Source organism: Nelumbo nucifera, chromosome 5 (genome assembly GCF_055504915.1).
Source record: "Nelumbo nucifera cultivar China Antique chromosome 5, China Antique-T2T, whole genome shotgun sequence".
Classification (NCBI taxonomy): Eukaryota; Viridiplantae; Streptophyta; class Magnoliopsida; order Proteales; family Nelumbonaceae; genus Nelumbo; species Nelumbo nucifera.
The window spans coordinates 51111182-51136529 of NC_142653.1; the positions used below are offsets into that span (position 1 = coordinate 51111182).

At 39.1% G+C, this 25348-nt stretch overlaps 1 protein-coding gene across 1 annotated transcript; it reads right to left on the reverse strand.

The window, feature by feature from the left end:
* Window positions 1–1788: 1788 nt before the first annotated feature.
* Window positions 1789–25262, reverse strand: LOC104596680 (uncharacterized). Its single transcript, XM_019197664.2, has 7 exons — window positions 25154–25262; window positions 17833–18222; window positions 17028–17504; window positions 16553–16687; window positions 3307–3354; window positions 2677–3083; window positions 1789–2502 (listed from the first exon to the last, which is right to left on the reverse strand). The coding sequence occupies exons 2-7, from the start codon at window positions 17840–17842 to the stop codon at window positions 2041–2043; spliced, it is 1539 nt and encodes a 512-aa protein (XP_019053209.1). The 5' UTR covers window positions 17843–18222; window positions 25154–25262; the 3' UTR covers window positions 1789–2040.
* Window positions 25263–25348: the final 86 nt, after the last annotated feature.

Consider the following 25348-nt stretch of genomic DNA (forward strand, 5'->3'; position numbering starts at 1 on the left):
GTCAGACAAAACCCATTGACTGAATGGCAACCCTATAAGTATCTTGTAGCCAAAAAACGCACTAATGGTTTTGGTTAATAAAAACATTGGATCATCACTCCGCTTCTAATTCATTGGGTCATGTATATATAATCCAACAACATGATTTTAGACCGTATCTTTTTACCATAAATTGAAAATTTTAAGTGTTGTCATTTGCCAATGGTAACAAAGATCGCTTAACTCAATATAAAGCAATTTTCTTGGCACCTTTTGAATAGGTTAAAACCAAGGTTCGAAACTTTGATACATATTGGATCGTATTGGTTGATATGTATCAGATCGAGGACTTTCCAATACGCCCTTATCGAGAGTGTTTCAGGGTTTAACCTGATTTAAGGGTAGATATACCTTAAACCAACCCCTCTGAACCATGTTTAAAATGAAAAAATAAAAAAGGGGAAATCAACTTTGATACAAGTTGATACGCGTATCGACCATATCAATATTTTGAACCTTGGTTAAAACTTGTGCATTTCCTCTTAATAACTCGATAGTGAATGATAGTAATTACAAATTTACAATAGAACCATAAGAAGTATTCTATAGAGAGAATATATATGGCACTAGCAAAAAGGAGCAAGGGGGAAAACTGTAAGATTGAGAATAAGGAATATAAAGCACAATAATGGTCAAAATCATAGATTTGTGGATTTAGTACTCACAAAACCGTACTCACACTGTACTCATAGCTACTTCATATTAGAAATATCTCCCTCCTTATATGCTTTATATATTCATGGGGAGATATTCCCAATGCACAGCTGCAAGTTGCTGTGCAGATGGTGAGTGTAATCTTCTGAGGACTGAATCCTAGTTCTCAATACCATCAAAACACACAGGGAAGAAGAAACATATTATTCATTTTTCAAAAGGACAAATGTCAATAGAAGAGAGCCTATGTTTATCTAGGCCGGCAAGGAGCAATAACTTGATTTCTAATGTCTGCAGCTACGGCAATCAGATCCTCTATTGTCTTCAACATTCTATCTTCTCTTTACCTGTGTATTTGTATTTGTCTATGTTCTATTATTTCTCAAGTAAACAAAACAATGATCATTTTTGTCATAAAAATACATTATTAAAAATGACAATTTTATCCCATTCAAGTGTTAACGATTTTCTCTCTAAGTGGATAAATTATTTATCCACGGTGTCAAATTTTCCATAAATCTAAAAAAAAGGCAAATACTTAAAATTAAATATCTCATTGACCAACTTTCCCGTCTCAAAATCCAAAACACAAGGGCCCTACAGCTACACCAATCAGATCTTCTACTGTCCTCTACATTCTATCTTAAACTCTTTTGTTTCTCTAGAGACTTCCACGTGGTGTTTGCACACTCCACGATGCAATCAATAAGAGAAGAGGCATGTTGCAGCATCCTTTTCTTGGCCAATATGAATCGATCGCTAAAACTTCACGAAGTAATATATCCACGGATTTGCCGTCATTTGTTGCCGGTCATAGATGGATTCAACCTTCTCTCAAGTACTTCCATTCTATTATACATCCTAATAGCCCCGTCTCTCACATCAGCAATATATTGCATGAAATAGTCCTATGGATCAGATGGATGTACCAGCGGGTAGAGGTGTCAATTGGATTGGATTTGATCTAACCTCCTGTTTCAGTCCAATGTGGGTTCATTTACAAATGAAGTGGATTCAATTCAGTCTAAATCTAATACAAACCAAATCTAAAATATAAATAGATTGAATTGGATCCAATCCAAATCAAATGAAATATAAAAATAATATTTTATTGGAATCCAAACCTTATCAAATTGGATTTAAACGGTCCATGTAATTATTATTACATTCGACCAATCCAAAATAAATTAGTCTATATATGCTTATTTGTCCTATAAGGAAACCTTATAATTATTTAAATGGATGTAACAACTAACAACTTTTCGAAATCCATTGATGATGCCGTGAAAACAGCGTTGCCACCGGGACAGAAACAAGCGAGGCCAGTACAATGGACACCAAAGGAAATCAATCATGGAACATTATAACAATGGCAGCAATGAAGGCCAACATCATGGCAAACACAGAGATGAAGAGCGTAGTGAGCCGGGATATCATAGTGTCAGGCAGTAGCATGAGAGCATCTTCTGTGCTGTTCAAAGTGAAAAATCTAAGGAATGATAGCAATGAAGCCGTTGCACCAAAGAAGGCTACTGTATCAGATACCACAAATAACATGAAGGTATGATCCGATAGGAAAACAGGAATGCCTACATTGTCCTTGTTACCACCTGGTACAGTAAAAGCTGCAGCAAAAGATACCGTGATGATGAGGGCAGCAATGAATGAACACGACGATGCCATCTCCTTGGTCCATTTCTCTCCTTCAACAATCAGCTGTCTGTGCTCTTTATTAAATAAAGCTCTCGCTGTCTCACCCTCTAAGTTTGTTTGATTTGTATAGGAGGGGGAAACAAATTTTTCGACTCCCTATCATGATAACAAAAAGAGATAAACAAGTAATTAATAAAAGCTATGCCTGTGGCAATGACGGTGGAGGAATCTAACTTCTATGTACCAGTACTCAAATTCTTAGATCTCGAATCTAGCCAAAATCCATTATGTTGTCATTACACGGCATTGAATGTAACAGAAATCTCTCACCTTAAACCATTGGAGTTCAGCTTGCAACCGGAAAATTGCTCCAGGAACAGTTGCCCAATGCAGAATTGTGTTTCTAGAATCATCCAAAAAGCCTCCTACCAAAGGTCTTCCAATAATTTTCTTACTTAACAGATCTAAAATCCTTAACCGTCGATTTATGACCACAATTTTAATCAAAGGAAGCCAACGAGGGCCAAAGTATCCTAAGATGCGACCAGCTTTTTGAAAAGCCATGTCAAAGAACTCCACCACTCCAAACTCTGCAGCAAGGGTCAGTGATGTTGCAAGTATCTCCACCACCTCATCATCTATGTCAGCAATTCGAAGCTTATAAAAGAGTTCATTGAGCAAGTCTCTTGCATCACTGCTCCTCAATTTCTCCTCGTACAGAGTCTTCAGACCTGGTACTGTAGTTAAAAAACATCATATGAAAGTTAAAATTTAATAAATAAATATATAAACAGTGCTGGTTATTGTGGATTTGCTGGAATATGTTATTATAAATATTATTGTTTATTTTTGGTTCAACCCAATTCAACCATCATTGCTTATCAAATGGAAGAGTAGTATTAGCTGTTTGGCATTTTTTTAGTAATAAATAAAAAAGAAAATTATGCTAATTGGCATTACCTAGTCGTAGGAGAAAATTCTGGCCTCGTCTGTTCATCCTTTGGCAGGCTGCAATTCAGAAGAAAGGACTAGTAAGTAATATAAAGAGATAAATGCTTTTGATAGATAAAACTAAAGCATACCCACTTGAGCAGCTTGAATGCACGGGCGTGCCAAAAGCAGTGGACAAGGAACTTACATTGCATCTGTGCCTGGTCTAGATGGCCGATCTCTATTTGGCATGATAAAAAGATCTAGGAAACCTTTAATTGGAACTTTTCCATTTAGCTTTTAAAAGACAAATAGAAAAGCCTTAGCTTTGACTTTTTAATTTAAGACTTTCGGTTCAAAATCAAGTTTAGCCATTATTACCTTGAAGGTAGTAAACTTCTTACCATATTTTGATTTATAGATATGACTTTTCATAGAATTTCACCTTTTCAATCATATTTTTATTATTTATTCACCATTTTTGGGGTGCACACCCCATGATATTTAGCTCAATCCACAACCTGATGGGCTTCAGCTGCAATTCTCATCTCTTGGCTTTGGTACAAAGCCAAGTTTAGCACAAGCCCATGCGTGTATAGACATAAACTATGTACAAATATGCATCTGCAAAACATAAGCAAAACAGCCTTCAAACTGGAAACTGCCGAGATAATAACTTTTTTAGGATTTAATTTGGGTTTGCAACCAGGTTGGTCTTGGATTTTGGCTCAAGGGCTAATTCTCAGGATTGGGTCTGGCTAGAAACTTAGCACTATAGAAAGAAAAGTGTTTGCTCCCATTTTTTATTGGGATTAAATATGATATTTTGGTTTTCCAAATAAAATGTTTATAAATAAAGATAAACCTTAGAACACTTTAATAATCACATACCATAAGAGAGAAAAGTACAGAAAAACTTCCTTTTGGTGAAAAAAAAAAGTTCCTTGGTAGAGATTAAGCTGATTCAAAGCTGGTGTGTCAGAATGTCTGGAGAAGGTGAGTTCTCACCGGTAGGGAAAAGGAGGAGACTCAAATAGGTGGAGTCCAAAGAACTGTTGTTGGAGGAGATGGTTCATCAAAAGGAAATCACGTTGAAGATCAGGGAAGGTAGGAAAGGGACAATATTCCTGGTAGGGGAGGCGATATGCTGGTTTCAGTGCTTTCTCGGGAGGCTGGTTTTTGACTCTGGAGGAGAGATTTGACAAGGGGAGGAAACAGATGATTGTTATACCAGAAGGCAGGAATTTGGGTGGTTGGATTGGGTTAGCTAAAGAGCTGCATCGACTTGTTATTAGGATTTGAAGGTCAGAAATTCAAGGGCAGTTGGAGAAGCAAAAGCAAGCAGAAGATAAAACGTTGGAGAATAAGTTGGAACCGAAAGAGGAGATGAAGGAGAGAAGGAAAAGACTGGAGAAGTTGGGTTTAGAAATTGATACAGAGGAAAAAGGACAATACAGTGGTTGCCCTCTCCACCCGAGTTCCTAAGGTAATGTTAGAAGGAATAAGTGAAGACTGGAAGAGGAAATTAGTACTATCTGCGAAGTACAAAGTGAGAGACTGGAAACATGTGCTGGAAGAAGCTTCCAAGAACTTTGGGCTGAATCGTACGGTTATTCTTATGCCGTTCGAAGAAAACAAGGCGATACTAGATGTGGGCCTGGAAGAGGTCAACTTCACCACATTTGAAACCAAGGAGGGCATCATAATGGTAGAGAATTGGTGCCCCTCCTGTAACTCTAAGACCTTTGATAATGGAGATTTTCGATTGAAATTGGTAGGTTTACCATTCAATCTTTGGCGCAAGTGCTTACTAGAGAAAATCGCTAATGCGATGGGTGGAGTGCTCATTTCTTAGAAGAAACGGATTTGAAGGCTGTTGGACTGAGGATTGCTGGAGTAAAGCCCGATGCCGTTCCACGGTCATTCGAATTGCTAGCTGAAGGCAGGTGGAGCAAGGTTTGGGTTGCGTCGGAACTGGAAGCAACACTGTGGAGTGGGAGTCCGAAGGTTGAAGAAGATGGTGACGTGGTAGGCTGGGTGACATTCAAGAATACAAAGCGTAAAAAATCTGGAAGGTTTCGGACTCCAGGGAAAGATTCTTGTTTAAAATCTGGGGAAAGGAAGGCGGGAGATTTCTCCTTTAAGGAGATATTAATGAAGGGTACTGGTGAAGCGGGCCCACAAGGGAGTAAAACAAATGAATGCCCGAACTTAAATGAACCGGTGGGTCGAACCGGGTCTAACACAGTTATCCCGGCCCACCGATTGGCTAGTGAAGCGGCGCATGACTTGTTGAGTCATCACGTGAGGCCTCCTAGTCGATCTCTGAACTCTGATAGACAAGTTCCAGGGTCTATCATCGTCTTCAACCTCTCAGGACTCGGACAGCTTACGGAATGGGTGCAGACTGAGTTGGAATCCGCAGCAATCGAAGGTGACTGAGCGCCCTAATCCTAGATTTTCTAGGATGAGAAACGAGTTACAGGAAGAAAGCGAATCAGACTGGTGTGACTCGGAGGATGACTCTGAGGTCTCTAGTTCGGATGAAAACTCCAGAGATGGAAGCGACCATGGTTTGGAGATGGGTGACATAAATATGGGTGCCCTCTTCAACCTCAATATTGATGCTCATGCTTTTCAGTCTTAGCCCATCTTGAAGCCGACGATAGACGTAAGGACATCAGGTACAGTAGAAGACATGCCTTCGAAGGAGAAGGAACTGGCCCAAAGCCATAGTCAGCGACAGGGGACGGGTACAGGGGTGAGTGATGCGAGCCAGGAGATAAACATTGACTCGCTAAGTCGGGTCATGGTGCCAAACCCAGGCCAAGGACACTTGATTCAGAAAGATAATGACCAACCAGCTACACTTGCTAACTCGGGGATGGGGGATGCCATCCTTGCGTCCACTCTGAGCCTTCCTTCTACCATCCCAGGATTACCAAGTATTCAAGGTAATGTCTGAATTCATTTTGGCTACTAATGGTGATTGTGCTATCCCCTGCAGACACAACTTCCGAGAACCAAGCTCACAGAGAGTTTCGGAATTTTGAAGGTGCCCAGAATGAAGGGGTAGCAAGTGATGTGGTGGGGGGAGGAGTAGTAGCAATAGAAGCAGTAGGGGAAAGTAGGGAAGATCCTGTGAGGAAAACAAGGGTAGTGGAAGGTAGTGTGGGAAGGGAGCTGAGGTCCTCGGGGAGGGTGACTCTGATGAGGAAATCTCGCTAAGGAAGTGGGTTGAGAAGATGGGGCTGAAGATCACAGATCACTAAGGTTCGGACAAGAGGGTGAAGGAAGATGGGGGAAATGTAGGTAAGAGGAAGGTAAGGGATCTGAAAAAACAAAGAGGAAGGGGGGACAAGAGGGTGAAGGAAGATGGGAAAGGTGGAAGGAAAGACTAAAAATAACAGTTAAGGTAGGGCAGCTAAGAGAAGGCTCGTAAAGGATGTGTTAAGGAGAGAAAAGCCAGATGTGGTGTTGTTCCAGGAGTCAAAGGCTCAAGAGATCGATAGGAGGTGGGTAAGGAGTGTTTGGGGAGGTAGAGACATTGGATGGGTCATGGCTCTGTCGTGTGGGGCCTCATGAGGGATAGTCACTATGTGGAATGAGAATACAGTGGAATGTGTGGAGGAATTGATTGACAGATTCTCAGTGTCAATTAAATTGTAGAATCTAGATGATAAGTTTAATTGGGTCTTAACAAATGTTTATGGGACTAATTCATCTAGGGACAGAAACGAGATGTGGGAAGAATTGGCAGATGTGAGAGGTTTATGGCAAGGCCCGTGGTGCTTAGGGGGGGATTTTAATGTGATTAGACATACTACTATATCGAATAATCCAAGACAAAGAGAAACCACCAGCATGAAAAGATTTAATAGTTTTATAGACACATTTGAGTTAAAGGAAATTGGGACTGGGCAACATGGATATACCTGGACTAATTGTCAGGAGAATCCGATGTGCTCAAAGTTGGATAGGTTTCTTGTTTCTTGGGATTGGGAGGAACATTGGAATAACATGGTGGGTAGGACACTTCCCAAGGTAACCTCAGATCATTGGCCGATATGTATAGGATAAGGGGTAGGCAGGGAAGGGCCAACGCCCTTTAGGTTTGAGAACATGTGGTTGACGGTCCCGGAATTTGTGTATAAGATTGAGAAGTGGTGGAAAGAAGATGTCCCCCATGCTGATTGGGAAGGTGTTAGATTCCAAAGGAAGCTTCGTAACTTAAAAGGAAAAATCAAGGATTGGAATCGTAGTAAATTCGGGAGGATAGAAGAGAGGAAGGTGAATCTGATAAATAGAATTGAGGAAATTAAATAAGGAGGAATCTAGCTCATTGGGTGCAAGGGAGATGAGAGTTTTAATTTAAGAAAAGAACTGGAAACCACACTCCATAGAGAAGAAATGACTTGGAGGCAGAAGTCAAGAGTGCGATGGATCAAAGAAGGGGATGGGAACACAAAATACTTTCACATGATGGCGAATGGGAGAAAAAGAAATAATATGATTTCTATGTTAGAATTGGGGGATCGCACAATAACTAATCATGATGAGATTGCTGAGGCCTTGGTGGATCATTTTAAATCAATCTTTAGAAGGCCTCCTTCAGGAAGATGAGAGATGGAAGGCTTAGACTAGCTAGTTCTAGAAGATGCTGTGAGTAGAAAGCTTGGAGAAAAAATTTGAGGTAGATGAGGTGAAAGCAGCAATCTTCTCTATGGATCGTTCTAAAGCTCCCTGGCCTGATAGATTCACTATGGCTTTTTACCAGGATTGTTGGAAGTGGTTAAAGGATGATCTAATGCATGTCTTTGAGGAGTTTTATAACAGGAAGATTGTTAGTAGAGGGGTAAATGCCACTTTTATTGTGTTGGTCCCCAAGAAATCCGGTGCTTTCCACCCCAAGGACTTCAAGCCAATCAATCTAGTGACAAGTTAATACAAAATCCTTGCAAAAGTCCTCTCCCTTTGGTTAAAAAAGGCCCTCCCATCAATCATATCTCATTTCCAAGGGGCCTTTATTCAAAATAGACAAATTTCAGATAAATACTCATTGCCAATGAATGTATGGAGGATTTCAAGAAAGCTGGAAGGAGGGGCATTGTATGCAAGCTGAATCTTGAGAAAGCTTATGACTTGGTGGACTGGGAGTTCCTAGTTGAGGCATTAAGGAAGTGTGGTTTTGGAGCAAGGTGGTGTAAATGGATCAAAGGGTTCCTACAATCTTCTCACTTCTTAGTTTTGGTAAATGGTATAGTCAAGGATTTCTTTGGGGCCTTGAGAGGAATGAGACAATGGGACCTTTTATCCCCTTTCCTTTTCACTATACTAGTTGAGGTCTTTAGCAAATTGATCTCGAAGGCAGAGGAGAGTGGGTTGAAGGGATGGGAAATAAGGAGGGAAAGGGTGGTGTTAACTCATCTACAATTTGTAGATGACATCATTATCTTTTCTGAGACTGGAGATGAGTTAGGAGAAAGAAACCTTAGGATGTTGGTTAAACTATTTGAAAAGTGACAAATCTAAGGGTGAATCTTAATAAGAGTCAGATGGCATGGATCAATTTAGCACAAGAAGATGTTAATTTGTGGGTTGAGGAACTAGGATGTTTAAGAAGTGATTGGCCACTTAAGTATTTAGTCCTCCCCCTTGGTTTAAATCCTAGAAGATTAGATTTTTGGAATCCAGTTGTGGAAAGATTTGAAAAGAAACTCGTTGCGTGGAAGAGGAACTACATTTCTTTGGGGGGAAAGATTACTCTCATTAAGTCTACCCTAGCAAATCTTCTAGTTTACTATCTCTCAGTGTTCAACATGCCTCAAGCTGTGGGAAAGAGATTAGAGAAGATAATGAGGGATTTTTTGTGGGAACTGGGCGAGAAGAAGAAAGATCATTTAGTAAGGTGGGATCTAGTGTCTAGTAGGAGAGAGTTTGGTGGTTTGGGATTAGGAAGGTTGAAGGAAATGAATGAGGCTCTACTAGGAAAGTGGTTATGGAAGTACCCACAGGAAACAGATAGGTTGTGGCACAAGATTGTGACTAGTATTCATGGGCTCTCTGTGAATGGTTGGGATGCCAGAGTGTCTAATAGGGTTTCTAGTGCTTCACCTTGGAAAGCAATTCACAAAATCCTCCCTTTGCTCCTCAGTCATGTTAGGTTTGATCTCAATGTAGGTAACAAAGTTAGATTTTGGAAGGATGTATGGGTGGGTAACTATTCTTTAAAGACCTTGTTCCCATCAATTTATGCTTTGTCTTACCACAAGGGTAAACCGGTTGTTGATTTTTTGTCCCCTTCTCCTTCACAGTTTAGTTTTGCTTGGAATTTGGGTCTCCGTAGAAATGTGCGAGATTCTAAGTTGGATGTGTTGTCTTCTATTATTTAGCTGCTCGATGGGGTTTTCATTGATCCTACAAAGCAAGATACTATAATCTAGATTCGTAATTCCTTTGGAACATTCAGTTGTGCGACCTTTTTAAAAACCTTGACCTCTACTCACCTGTGGTCCAATTCCTAGTCTGAGAAGTCTGGTGTCGCCCTATTCCCCCTAAAGTGGGTGCTTTCTGTTGGGAGGTCTACCATGGTGCATGTAACACCTATGATCTGATGCAGAGGAAGAGGCCTGGCTGGTGCCTTTCTCCTAATTGGTGTTGTTTGTGTGAATCAAATGGTGAAATTTCTCATCATATATTTGTTTCCTATCCTGTAGCTAGCAACATTTAGGATTGGTTTTTTTCTCTCTTTGAATGCAGGTGGGATACCCCGATGAGCCTGGGGGGACTGTTTGATGCCTCCACATTTAGATGGCCAAAAAGAAGAGGAAGAGCTCTATGGAGATGCACACGGGTAGCAGTACTGTGGATGTTATGGGAGGAAAGAAATCAGAGAATTTTTAAAGGACTTGAAAGAAGAAGAAGAAGAATTGTTTACTGTATTACAGGTTTAAAGAGAAGAAAAGAGAGAGAGGAGAAAAGAAAGAAGGGGTTCGGTGGTGAATAATCTGCCGCCCCATACACTCCTTTATTTATAGCTTTTAGGATCCTTACAAGTATAGGAAATAAACAAAAATTAGAAACAATAAGGCTAGTATGTCCAACTCAACAGAAATTAGAAACTTCTAATAACAAAAATTAGAAACTAAAGAAATTAGAAACTACTAAAAATAAATTAGAAACTACTAATAAAAGAAATTAGAAACAACTAGGTGTGGGTATGAAACCACACACACTAGAGCCAAAGTGTGGGTATGGAACCCCACACTCGTGGCTAACCAACTATTTCTTCACTCCCCCTCAAGTTGAGAGTAGATATTTGTCATGCCCAACTTGCATAGATCTGTCTCCAATTTGCCTTTTGTGACTGCTTAAGTGAAGAGATCAGCTAACTGCATGTCTGAAGTGATGTAAGGAAGGCATATTTCTTGAGATGCGACTCGCTTTCGGATAAAATGTTTGTCAACCTCAATATGCTTAGTCCTGTCATGCTAAATTGGGTTGTGGGAAATATTAATTGCAGCTTGATTTTCACAATACAACATCAGAGGCTTTTCATAATCAACCTCCAACTCATTAAGCAAGGATCTCAGCCATAACACTTCTACAACACCATTGGTCATGGATCTGTATTTCGGTTCTGCACTGGAGCGAGCCACAACATTTTGTTTCTTATTTCTCCAGGAAACAAGATTTCCCCCCACAAATGCACAATATCTAGAGGTGGACCTCCTATCATCAACACATTCAGATCAATCTGCATTTGTATACACTTCTATTTTCATATGACCTTTATTCTTGAAGAGTATATCTCTCCCTAGACATCTCTTTAAGTAGGCAAGGATCCTTTCTACTGCAAGGAGATGGGTGGTCCTAGGAAAATGCATGTATTGACTGGCAACACTAACGGCATAAGAAATATCTAGTCGGGTTAAACAGAGATGAAGAAGTTTCCCAACCAACCTTTGGTACATAGCCCTGTCCTCAAGGAGTTCTCCACTTTCTGCACTTATCTTATGGTTAGGTTCAATAGGATTATCAGCAGGTTTCACTCCTAACTTGTCAGTTTCTTCCAATAAGTCTAGAACATACTTCCTTTGGGAGATGAAAATGCCATGTTTAGATCGAGCTACCTCTATTCCTAAGAAATAGTGTAACTTTCCTAGGTCTTTCACTTCAAATTCCTTGTGAAAGTGCTGTTTAAGGGTTTCAATTTCACTAGTATCACTTCATGTTATCACATTGTCATCTACATAGACTACAAGTAGAGTCAGGGAATGACCTATCTTCTTAAAGAAGAGAGTGTGATCTGATTGAGCCTATATGTATCCGAATTTGTCCAAAGCTAGTCTAAACCTATCAAACCAAGCTCTCGAGGATTGTTTCAGCCCGTACAAGGCCTTCTTCAAAAGGCAAATTTTCTTTCCTGCTTCTGTACTATAAAAACCAAGGGGTAATTCCATATATACTTCCTCTTGCAAGTCTCCATTAAAGAAGGCATTCTTAACATCCAACTGAAAATAGTGGCCATGAGAAGTTTGCAGCAATGGATAGAAGAACTCTGATAGTGTTTGTTTATAGTCTATGTCATAAGTTTATGTGAATCCCTTCGCATCCAATCTAGCCTTATACCTCTCTATAGTACCATCAGCATTATATTTCACAGTAAACACCCATCTGCATCCAATAGGTTTCTTCCCTTCAGGCTAGTTAACTAGTTCCCATGTGTTGTTCTTGACAAGAGCATCCATCTTTATTTACATTGCTTCCTTCCATTCAGGTATCAAAAGAGCTTCTTGCATTCTTCTAGGTATAGGAATAGCAGAAATAGATGCCAAGTAAGATCTGTAGGATTCTGAGAGACACTTGGAGATGCAATGGGCAGTGGATGAGGTGCAACGACACTTCCCTTTATGAATAGCAATTGGAAGATCAATGTCATCTGTCAGTGAAGGCTGAACCTCTGTAACAGTGGGATCAATAGTGGGAGCAGTAGTAATGTTTGGATCTTGAGTTGTAGAAGATGTTGGAACTGGCCTGGATTGTTGTTGAGTACGAGAATCAACCTGCCTCCACCACTTTCTGTGATACACTCTCAACTCCCTGCATTTTTAACAACCTTCTTCGCAACTCCCCCATCGGTAACCAGGACAAGTAAAGGAACTCTTGGAGCTGAAATTGAAATCTCTTCCTCACTATTCTCCCCCTGAGTAGAAGCCTTATGATAGTAGGGCATATCCTCAAAGAAGGTGACATCCATGGACACAAAGCATTTCCTTGAAACTGGCTCATAACACCAATATCCCTTTTGATTTTGTGCATACCCAAGGAAAATACACTTAGTGGCTTTTGGATCAAACTTAGAGCGATGAGGTCCAAGAATTTGAACAAAACAAGTACACCAAAAAGTTTTGAGAGGAATAGTGAATAGGTCCTTATCTGGATATGGAAGACTGAACGGGGTTTGCATGTTTAGGACCTGTGAAGGAACCCTATTAATGAGGTATATGGCTATACGGATTGCAACTCCCTAGAAGCGTATGGGAACATTGGAGTTTTTTTCTCTCAACAACCCCGTTTTGCTGAGGTGTGTGTGGATAGGTGCTCTGATGAATGATTGCATGATCAAGGAGATAGGATGCCAAGGGTTTTGCAAAATATTCCTTGGCATTATCAGATCTAAGAATCTTGATCTTGGTTTCAAATTGAGTTAGGATCACCTGATGGAAAGCTTGGGTCAGAGAAAGGACCTCATCTCGAGAGTGCATAAGATAGACCCATGAAAAACGGGTATAGTCATCAATAAATAATAAGAAATATCTGTAACCCCCCGCCCCCATGGTGGGAGTATGGTAGGGCCCCCAAACATCGGTATGCATAGTCTCAAAAGGAAGGTCGCTGCTTTTATTACTTAAAGGATAAGATGATCTACTATGTTTTGCAAGTTCAGAACTTTCACATTTTAACCCAAACACTTCTACTAACTCAAACAAGTTTGGAAAAAGACTTTTTAAAGACCCAAAAGATAAATGACCTAAATGGTTGTGCCAAAGCATAATCTTACTACAAGACTGAGAAACAAACAATTTTCCTGCTTCACTCTGTTCCCCTTGTGAATGTTCCAGCAAGTAGACTCCATTCATCTCACGGCCAATCCCAATCACCTTCTTCATTTCCAGATCCTAAAAAAATACACCGGTCAGGGAAAAAAGTTACTGAACAGTTTTGATTTTTAGTAATATTACTAACTGAAACTAAGTTAGCACTAAGCTTGGGAACATGCAAAGCTGGGGATAGGGTGATGGTATTTGATAATCTAATGTCTCCCTTGCTAGAAATTGGTACAAGAGAGCAATCAGCAATAGAAACTTTGTCTCTCCCAAAGGATAAACAATAGGTGCTAAATAGAGTACTAGTCATATGATCTGAAGCACTTGAACCTATTACCTAGGAAGGTCCAGTATTATTTGGGACAAAAGCATGACAAGTAGTAGCTCTTGTACTTGTATGAGCAAGGGCTGAAATAAGTTGTTGAGCTGATGTAGGCTTAGCTGAATTACTAAATTAATTTTCAAGCTGAGTCAGAGCAGCTTGAACTGCAGCTAGGGTATCTAGAGTTGTGCATCCTATGCTTGATGAAGTTGTACTATCAGTGTTGACAGCCATATTAGCATTTCCTTTCTTATTTCTAAGCTTTGTTGGAACTAGATGAGGGTGCAACTTCCAATAAGTGTCCTTAGTATGTTTAGGTTTCTTGTAGTGTTCACATACTAAGTCCTTCTTAGCTTCCTTCTTCTCCTTATCTCCCCCAGATTTAGGTCTAACTGCTACCAAGGCTGATTCGGAGGGTTGTTGCTGCAACATAACCTTTCTCCTAGTTTCTTCACTAAGCACTAGAGAATAGGCTTGTGATAAAGTGAAACTATCTCTTGTCAATAATTGTTTTCTCACAATGTCATATTCAGAGTTTAGACTAGCTAAGAACTCAAAAACTTTGTTAGTTTCAACCTGCTTTCTATATGTTTGTTCATCTTTCTGATTCTCCCACTCAATTGTTTCAAGGTGGTCAATTTCATGCCATAGGGATTTTAAGGTTGAAAAGTAAACAAAGACCTGCTTCTCTCCTTGCCTCAGATTTTTAACCTCACATTTTATCTCATAAGCCCTAGCAACATTAAGAGACTAAGCATAGGTTTCCTGCATAACATCCCATATTTGCTTAGTTGTTTTGGCACACAAGTAGTTTCGACTGATGTGTGGCTGCATAGAGTTGCACAGCCATATCATCACCAAAAAATTCTCTTGGACCCACCTAGCATAAGTAGGGTCCTCCTTGGAGGGTTCCTTCACAACCCCTAGCAAGAAGTTCAATTTTCCTCTACCCCCCAAAACTATCATGGCTAATTGGGCCCATTCCAAGTAGTTTAATCCATCAAACTTAACAGTTGTAATCTGAAAGGTGTTTTCAGTCATGTTACCAAAACCACCAGTCCCAAAAGCATCTTCCCCTTGGTTCTTGTACTCCGTTCTAAGTTAAGAACAGGCTTTAAACTACTGTGGCAAGAAAAAGCTGTATTTCAAGGCTGATAACAACTGACCTAGGATAACGATTTTGTAGTTAAATAACAATCAACTACTGTCCTGGGATTGATATCAGTTCTAGACTGATTGATATCAATCCTGAGATTTTCTATCCGTACTTCTCTGAATGAATAACAAAGTCCTTTTGAGTATCAATCTCAAGAAAAGGTACTTACTTTATGAAGAAAAAAGCCCAAAAAACTAATTGCTACCTTTAGTCTTCAAACTTGATCAATCAATTACTGTTAGCACCTTGAATCTTGATCAAAGAACCAAAAAAAAAAACTGATCGACACCTCCAATCTTGATCAAAAATCGATCTTGATCACTCAATTCTTGCCTGATTCTTCCTTATTACAAGAAGCTCTCTCCAATCTTAGGACAGCTGCTAAAGCCTTCTTGCAACCTCCAAGAATCAACCGAAATAAGCATCTTTTTGAACTTTCATCCCTAAACAATTCTCATGTGGTCGGCTGAATTAAATCCACATGAGAAACCCTAGATCTAAGGCACTGATATCAACTTGAAAGAAGAAGAAGAAGAACTGTTTATTGTATTACAGGTTTGAAGAGAAGAAAAGAGAGAGAGAGAGTGAGTGAAGAGAGGAGAAAAGAAAGAAGGGATTCGGTGGTGAATAATCTTCCGCCCCATACACTCCTTTATTTATAGCTTTTAGGATCCTTACAAGAATAAGAAATAAATAAAAATTAGAAACAATAAGGCCAGTAAGCCCAACTTAATAGAAGTTAGAAAGTTCTAATAACAGAAATTAGAAACTACTAAAAAGAAACTAGAAACTACTAATAAAATAAATTAGAAACAACTAGGTGTGGGTATGAAACCACACTCACTAGAACCTGAGTGTGGGTATGGAACCCCACACTCGTGGCTAACCAACTATTTCTTCAGAAGGGAAGAAACCCCACACTCGTGGCTAACCAACTATTTTTTTAGAAAGGAAGAAAAGGTGTAAGGATCTACTGATAGAAGGGATTACGATTAAAGTAAGTTCATGGGTGAAATCTATGGACTTATTTTCTGACTTTACTATGGATGATATAATCAGGAATTGGAAGACTGTAGCATCCTTGTCATCTGCAAAAAGAAGGAAGTAAGAAGTTGGGATCCTCCTGAATCTGGACTCCTTAAATTAAACTTTTGATGGGAGCAGCTTTGACAACCCGGGTGTGGCTGGAATTGGTGGGGTCATAAGAGATGACAGGGGGACAGTAGTGGGGCTGTACTAGGGCCCTATTGGTTGGGGAGACTCCATTACAGCTGAACTAAAGGCAATGTCTTCGGAATACAAAAAGCCATGGAAAAAGGGATCAGGAAGTTGGTTGTAGAAGGCGACTCCAAAGTAGTAATAAGTTGGCTAAAGAAAAATGGGAAGACTCCTTGGGTATTCAGAAACGAGATCAAGAAACTTTACCATATTACAAAGGATATGCAGATATCATACCAGTGGACTCCAAGAGAAGCAAATGGATTTGCGAACCACTAGCGAAACAAGGGGATAATAGGGAGCACTGTTTCTGGGCTCAGTTGTAAGGATGTAAAGCAAATCTTAGATGGATTCTTAAAGGAAAATGGGGTAGCCGAGGCTACTCAACCTCTGTACTAATTTTCATATCTCTTTATTAATAAAAGCACTTTTACTGATAAAAAAAAGTACAGAAAAATTCAAAATACTCACATGAGAAAATTAACCTTGGGACAATATTAATTTGCCTTTCAAATGCCTGAGGTCTTTTGGCCAATTCTTGCAAGGCAATCTTCCATGAGTAAATGTCTAATTTGTTGGACCGCCTAACCAGATCCCCAGCTAAACCTATTATATGCACAAACCAAAAGAAAGTATATTAATGTCAAAGCTGAGATGACTTTTTAACCATGATATGGTAACTCTTTCTATAGCCGTTTCCTTACTATATGAACATCTCTCCAACATCCTAAATAAATTATAGTGAAATCAGAAAGCTACAGATGTTCTATACATGCTGAGCTCAGAACATGAAACAAGTGGCAATTCGTGGGGGCCCAAGACCCATATAAAGTCCTGTCTCCCCAGACCCAATACTGAAATTTTCTTTTTTATTCATTTTTCCATGACTGCTGAGGAACAGTAATCTAGGGATCACATAAAAGCAAGAGTTGAGTGAAGATCATACCATACATGTCAGCTGTAATCAAAGAGGTAAGAAGTGCACTGGAGGACTGTGATGTCAGGTCTTCTAATGCAGTTTCAGAGTAGAGATACATGATCAAATCCTTTTGGCCCGCATAAGCAGCCAATATGAGCGGAGTATTGATACCACCATTATCAGTGATCAATAGCAATTTACGATTTATACTCAATAAGCCCTTTGCAAACTCAATTCTTCCAAATAAAGCAGCATAATGAAGAGATGTAAGCCCATAGGAGTTTCGAATTTCCAACTGTTGTGCTGAAATGTGGCAGGACATATCATTGAGAAAATCTGTGTCTCCTTTCATGGCTGCAATATGGAGAGCAGTGTTCATTAATGACATATCAATCGGAACACTCATGCTTCTGAAGTCTGAGAAATTCGCTGCTTCAATATCTCTGTCCAGTTCTGTCTTATATAGTGTTCCATATATGCCAAAGCCTCCATACAAATTGCCTTCTGCAATCAGTTGTAGATTGTGAGTCATTAAACATGAATTACATCCACAAACATTCAGAAAAAGAACAAAATAAAGAGTTGTTACTAGATGGGATTTAGAGTAGAATTGTTAGAAAAATGATGTATCCAACCACAAAACCAAGCAATCCTTCAAACATTTTAGCAATTAAGTTTCGTAATCTGATAAGGTATTGACTAAATCCTACCTGAAATGTAGATTGCAATGAAGACAAGTGTGTGTGTGCCCCATTGAGTTGCCAATCTTATTGTCAAATGAAATTATGCTTGTACTTTGTCAAAGAAAGATTTCAATGGATGGATGCCTCACCCTGCTCCATGAAACTGTAGTATGAATCTTTCCATCTCTAACTCAATGTGTATGTAACCTCGCTTAACATCCAGAAAATTTGCCAGAAGTTCCCACACACCTTCAGCTGCCTTTAACTCTTTAATACGGGAGAACATCTCAGGACCACAAGAAATTTGAATTGCATGTAGAGCTCTGGCATTCTTCTCTCTCCAGACCACTTTGGCCTTGGGGTCGTTCTCTGATGGCTCACATTCAGTTCCATTGACAATGTCCCAGGTGCCTTGCCCCTTTAAGTAGCTTTCCATGTAAACTTTCCAGTCATCATAGTTATTCAAGGTAGGTGTAAGAAGCTCAGGGACAACCATATTTGATGTTGACATGATAACCTTTTCTACCAAGCAGATGAATCTGACAGTTATGATTGAGAATTCATCAAGAAACAGGGTAACAGGGAACAACATATAATTCATTAGTTATCTTTCTCTTCAAAAAAAGAAACATATAATTCATTGGACTTCAAATTATCTCATCTGTTAAATTTAATCTTGTCATGCTAAAATGGTCATAGAACATTGTTTAGTAAACTAAAGACATTTTTCTAACTCTGGACATGAAACTAATCAAACAAAGAGGACTATTAGATAGACACATCTCTCTCTGTCTGGACGAGCAAAGCACGGCCCTACAATTTATTTATCAATTTGAAACCGCAACCAAGTAATCTCTTTACCATTTGGGAATTGGTTCTGAATAGTGGAGGTCATAATGGTTTTTATCACATACTAAACCAGTAAGCTTTGAAATAAAACTTGTGTAGTTATAGAGATCAATAGATTTTCCTTTGTTTTTGTTTGGTCAATATTATTAGAACTAATCATTCATAGCTCAACTCGAAAAGCTCCGGCTTGCAAATTCGAGGCCCAGACCTAGGATCTTATGTCCATGCCCAGCCTGCATTTGCAGCAGCCCAGAATTTATGGGTGAGCTAAGGCCCAATGCATCTAAAGCTTGTAAACAATGCAGCAAAAAAGAAAAAATGCTAGTCACAGAGACAAGCTGCCCTCCACATTGATCTCAATGAGAATCAACTTAACAGTAAATAGGTACCACCCCAACTCACATTGGTAGACTTAAGAGACTCACTTACCTTGATCTTTCTATGAATCAGCTTTCTGGTGTTTCTCCTTTACCGCTAGCCAGTTTCAGTGGCCTCTCCAAGCTCAACCTTTGTAATAACACCATAACTGTGTGAACCAAATCCTTATTTGTTCTCTGACTGGACAAATCTAACCATCCTTGATCTCCAGTACAATAATCTTTGTTAGAGACCAGAACATAGGAAGTAAGCCTATAATACAAAAAGTATACTTGAGGCAAAGAAAGAAAGGCCGGGTCAGAAAAAGCCAACTGGAAAACCAACTGACAGCTACCAACTCATAAGAGATCAGTTAAAGCTGTTAAAGAACCATAGCAGTCTTGTAACAATCTTGTAACAGTCTTGATGTACTCTATAAAAGGGAGAATGAAGGAATAAGGGGGGACATCTCATACCTTCCAACAAATTCTCTCTCTCTCTCTCTCTCACTCACTTGTTCCCTCCCCCCACCCCACTTTGAATTCAGGAGATTGCACACTCTTGAAGAGGTGTGCCCTGTGTTGGCAAGAGTCCAACAATTGGTATCAGAGATGCCAGAGAGGAAAATGCCGAGCACTCGTTTGGACACCATCGAAGACAGGATGGATCACATAGAAGTCAGTCTATACAAAGTTTCAGGCGACATCCAAAACTTGAAGGAGACACTCATATGGAGCACCTCACTCTTAAACTATCTACATTACGGCATCACCAACAATATGCCAAAGCTTCCAAGTGTGATTTTGGCAAATCTCAAATTCAGTATCTAGGCCATATGGTCACCAAAAGACTAGTCATGGCCAATCCATCTAAGGTGGATTGCATTCAATACAACCACTTCGGTCAAGAGTTTAAGAGGCTTCCTAGGTTTAACTGGATATTACAGGAGATTTATCAAAGGACACGGGGCCATAGCACAACCACTGACCCAACTGCTCCGCAAGGACTCTTTTGCATGGTCAGAGACAGCCCAACAACCCTTTGAACAGCTGAAGGCAGCAGTATCTAGCCCACCTACATTAGCACTCCCTGATTTTCATAAGACTTCTGTCCTAGAATGCAATGCTTCAGGCAAAGGTTTAGGTACTGTTCTTATGCAAGAAGGTCAGCCTATAGCATATTTCAGAAAATCATTATCAGGCGCAGCCTTAGCCTAGTCCACATATGGAAGGGAACTCAAGGCAATAGTAATGGCAGTACAAAGATGGAGAGCCTACTTAGTGGGGCGTTCATGAAGATCAACAAAGCCTAAGTATCTATCAGTCTTCCACTCACTGTCTCATTTTCCCTCGACCTCTCAATGTTCATGGATCCATTTCCGATCCAACTCAACTTATCTTTGACAAAAAAGCAACTCAAATCTATCAGTCTTCATTGAAGCTTTCATGGATGCCAACCTTTCCCTACTACAAGTTCCATCTGTCCCAACAAAATCTTTTCAAGCCAAACTCCAAGCAAAAAGATTGAGACCCACCACAACCACCTCAACTTATCCTACCAGACAAAATGGTATCATGAATGTGCCTATTGCAGGGAGCTCTCGCTACTCTACCATTACTTGCTCCTCTTCAAATGGGAGGAAACTTGATTCAGGTGATGATGGAGTCAAGAGCGTTGAGCAGCTTCTCAAGGAGAAGAAGCGGGTAGAGTTGTATGCCTGAATTGCTTCTGGCAAATTCACAGTACAAAAATCGGGGTATGCTTGATTAAGAACAGAACCTGCATATAGAACACCCATGACTTTTCTTTCTGTAATTTCGATTTAGTAAGTATAACACCATTTGGGTATTCTTATTTATGTTGTTTTGTAGTTTAGCAATCACTTTCTCACACCTATTTTTTTTATATGGATGCAATTTTGTTTTTTCCTCTTTTATTTATTCCATTTCCATTTGATTTTGGGAAAAGCTTTCTGTCCCTATTGAGGAACGGTTTTGCCTATAATCATTTACCAAGGTTTATCATACAGGATGAAGATTTCCGAAGGGAGATTGAGAAGGCTGTTTCTTCTGCATTTCTTAAAAATGGTTCTTGTTCTGCGGACACAACTCTTGCTTCTGGAACAATTGCGCTGGGAGTTCTTGTTTTGGGGAGATCAATGTTAGTGGCAAAGGTAAATGCAGGAGACTGCTGGTAACTCTACCGTCAACTCGTCAAGAGTCATCACCATCATCGATTTCCCTAATTCCAGGCAGCAGCAACAACACAAACATGGCCGTCATGTCTGACCGGATAAAAATCAACGATCAATGGTTAGACTGGAAGCCCCGCAACAAAAGGATTGATGGTTCTCCACCTCTCCTATTGGTTCTCTTCCGCCCTGCAGACACCCAGTTCCCCTTCGACCCATTCATGTCGTCCACCAAACCAGGGAGCGAGAAAAATTGAAAATCAATGGTGAAGCGACAGAGGCAACGAGGAAAAGTCCTCGTAGTAGAGAACCCAATTCCCTTTATCTGAGAAGATATGATTGGAATGTCGGCCAAAGTGATAAAGACAACAACTTCTACATGAAAGCTCTCTTACAATTTGTTTTCAAGCAGAATTTGACATTTCGTTGGGTTTCAGCATATGGGTTTTATTTTAAGGGAGTTCTCTTGAAGACTTCAACCAATTCCCTCAGCTTCCTCAAAATTTTCAGAATAAATTTGATATTTTATTGTTTTTCATTAATACTTAAACGGTGATGTCAATTATCAGAAAATATACGTAAATAATAAGGGTAAGATTAATCGATTAGCTAAACCACAAGAGTTTTTGCCCCTCTTTTTCATAACTAGGTCATTAGATACTGAAGTTGATCATTTCTTGGCTGCTTGCCCCTTAGTCCCATTCTCACAAATCTCCTTTAAATCTCACATAGTGGACTATTATCATTCAAACTGGTCAATGCTAGACTAGTTAACTTTTTGGACTGAGATGGATGACCCTAGTAAGAAAGAAATTATTCTGTGTTTCGTAAATGCTCACTAATCCTATAGAAATTTTGGAAAGCTCGATGTGGTTTGACTTTCAACAATAAGCTTTTTGATATTCTAAACATAGCAAATAATCTAAATTTGGTCTTGATAGTGGCTTGTGCTTTGAAATTGGAGATCAAAATCATATTTCAAATGGCGGAATGTCCTCTTCTCTTCAACACTAATTATGCCCATTCCCAAGTCTACGGGTGAGCGTCAGTTTGATTCCGTTCCATGGAAGAACTTGGAGCCCACCTTGTAGCGGTCAGTTTTACGGTTTTTGGAATCAGAACCTATCTTGTGAAAATTTGATTTTCAATAATGATAATATATAGTTTAAAACTTACAATATTTTTATTGATTAAATTAAGTAATTTAATGTGTAGATTAATATAATATATTAATATATGGTTTAAAATGTGTCATTATAATGAAAACAAATGATCAAATCAATTAAGTAACTCATGGTAAAATGAGACATGGTTTTTCTAACCATGAGTGCTTGGGTTCAAATCTTCACACCCTTAAGAATATTTTGTAATTTTATTTTAAGGCAAGTCCGATTCCAATTCTGGTTCCACCAAGAATATTTCAATGCTCACCCCTAGACTTAGTTCAAATCTTCACATCCTTAGATCTTCGAACCAACGTGGGTGGGTCATTTCAAGGTTGGTTCCATTCAGTTTCAGGTAGAACCTGCCCATTTGCTCACCCATAACCCCCCCCCTCTTCATATTAAGGTTAAGGGAAAATTGTAGATTAGTACCTTGTACTTTGGGCCTAGTCTCACTTTAGTTTCTAAACTTCAAGGTCATTTACAAATGTACATATACATAATTTTATACATACACGTGTATATATGATTAGAAAATACATATAAATTATATTTTCATTTGTTTGACAGGTTCAGATTGGGCTTGAGGCCTGTGGAGGTCTCAACCCAAACCCATCCCAAGTTTAGATCAGACCAAGTTTTCGGGCCCAAGCCTATCCCACAGCCTAAAAAATTAGGCCCAACCCATGCAAAGGATTGGGTTAGGTCAGGATTGAGTTGGGACTGTGAATTTTTATCCCTCAACCCTTCACCTGTTTGGTTCAATTTAGAATCGGAATCAAAATCAGAATTGGCTGGAATGGATTCTCATTCTCAGGGGAGGGGGCTATGGTGTTGATGAATCCACACTGTGCCCGTAGCAAAAGAGTTGTTTTGCATTGTGAGCAAGATAGGTTCAAACCATACTGGACCCCATAGATATCTTGCAAGATATAGTGTTCAGTCCACATTGTGTGTTTTGATTCCATGCATCTACAACATGTGAGATAAATCAATGTTATTGATCAAAGATGGAACTATTTTATATTTTTAAGCAATATAAATAATTCAAAAAAATACAATTTAATCACGAGTAATACAAAATAATATTAATTATATATAATATAAATAATTAATAAAAATATTAGAAGAGGAATTCATAAAATTTAATAATGATTATAAAACATTAAAATTCTTAATTTGAAACCTAATTAATAAAAATTAAAGTAACAGAAAGTTGTATAATTTCAATAAAATATTAATAATAAGATAATAATATTAATTAATAATAAGACAAATAATTAGTAGAAATCAATGGTGAATTAATAAAAATGAAATATTACAAAATTATAATATTAATAGCAGTGGCAGGCGCTCAACGCTCTCAGCCACAGTACTCCCCAAGGGTAGAAAGTAGGGTAAAATGAAAAAGCATAGAATGACTTTTGTTATTTCCCACCACCATTGCAAAGACCATTCCACGAGTTTTCACCGTGGATGATATAATGCGATATAGGGTGGATCGGCAATATATCATTGGTCCATGGTTTTCAAAACCGGACCGGACAAAAAAACTGATAACTGTTCAGTCCCCTGGGTCCAATTATATTGTAAACCGCTATTTCCTAAATAACCGTTAAAAAGGTCAAAAACCGTTGACCCAAGTGATCAAACCGCTAAACCGTTCGATCCGGGTAGTGGTTCACAGGTTGTGAAATTTATTTTCATTGGATTTAAAAAAGAACAAAAAAACCCTTCCACCCTTCCTTCCTCTCAGACCTCATGCCCTAACAGCGCGACCAACGACCTGCAGTAGCCACGACTGACGTCGACCGATGGTGACTACGACGGATTTCCTTCCTTAGAAGGGCTTCATCTATAGCAACCGGTGGCTACAACCTTCCTTCCTCATAGAAGGGCTTCATCTCCTGCGATCGGCAATTATGGCCTTCATTCCTCACAGAAGGGCTTCACCGGTGGCGGATTTCTTCTTGTAATCAGTAGCAACAAGGAGCAAGAAGGAGCAGTAGCAGCTGGCGATGAATTTTGAATTTTTCTGTATTTATTTGCAAATTTTTGTGTTTTTTTTTATTTTTTTTATAATTTTCTATGTTTTAGCCAGTTTTACAGATTAAGTGAGACATAGAAGCCTTATTATCTTATATCTAATATCATGAAAGAGGGTGAAAATTTTGTCATGAAAAACAAGAGATTTTCATCACTTCTATTTAAACAATTGGAGTTACTCCCCCTTGAATTAAACCTTTCCATGGGCAATTACAAACCTTGAACAAATTTTAAACGCAATGGATGCCGAAAGGAGCAAATAAGCTTTAATGCTTCATCAGTTCATTTTAATTAAATCAATATATCTTACTATCTTTTTTTTTATATAATATATATATTACTATCGATCTATGCTACAGCCTAACCAAACGCACTGAATTACCGAAATGATCTGTGCAACGGGATAATCACACTTCCAAACACCACCTAAACTTGTTGAAAAGAAGTTACACTTCCTCGCCTATCTCCTCCCTTTCTTTCTAAGCGTCATCTTCAAGAACCTTTACTTCTTCATTTACCAAAAATTACTGGACCGCTTAGGGCCAATAAGCCTAATATTATGATCCGGACCTTGGGCCGCCCAAACCTGATCCAGTGTATGGCAAAACCCCTTCTTGGCCAGACAAAACTAAACCTTACAACAATTCAGGTCAGTATTGGGCCGGTGATGGCCAGTTAATGGATTGTGCAAATTTAGGAACAGAATACAGGAAAATACACACAAATCTTACTTAGATAATGCATATATATACAAATTCCGAACAGCGGCTATTTTGCAATTTTGTTGAACAATTATTTGTAAATCAACATTTTTCTTCAAATTTCGTACGGATTTATTAGTGAAAAGTCAGCATTTCTACTTACCGAATACCAACAGAACGGCTGTAGTTGGAGATAATTCGACGCGCGTTGATCTTGTTGAAATCAACTTATTTAATTCTTGCTCGAAACCTCCGCAAAATTCGACGGGCTGTGTTAGAGAGATGGTAGCTGAAATGGGTTTGGTTTAAGAAGAATAAGTAAGAAATGCACCAGAACGCTTGGAGATTGAAATAAGCA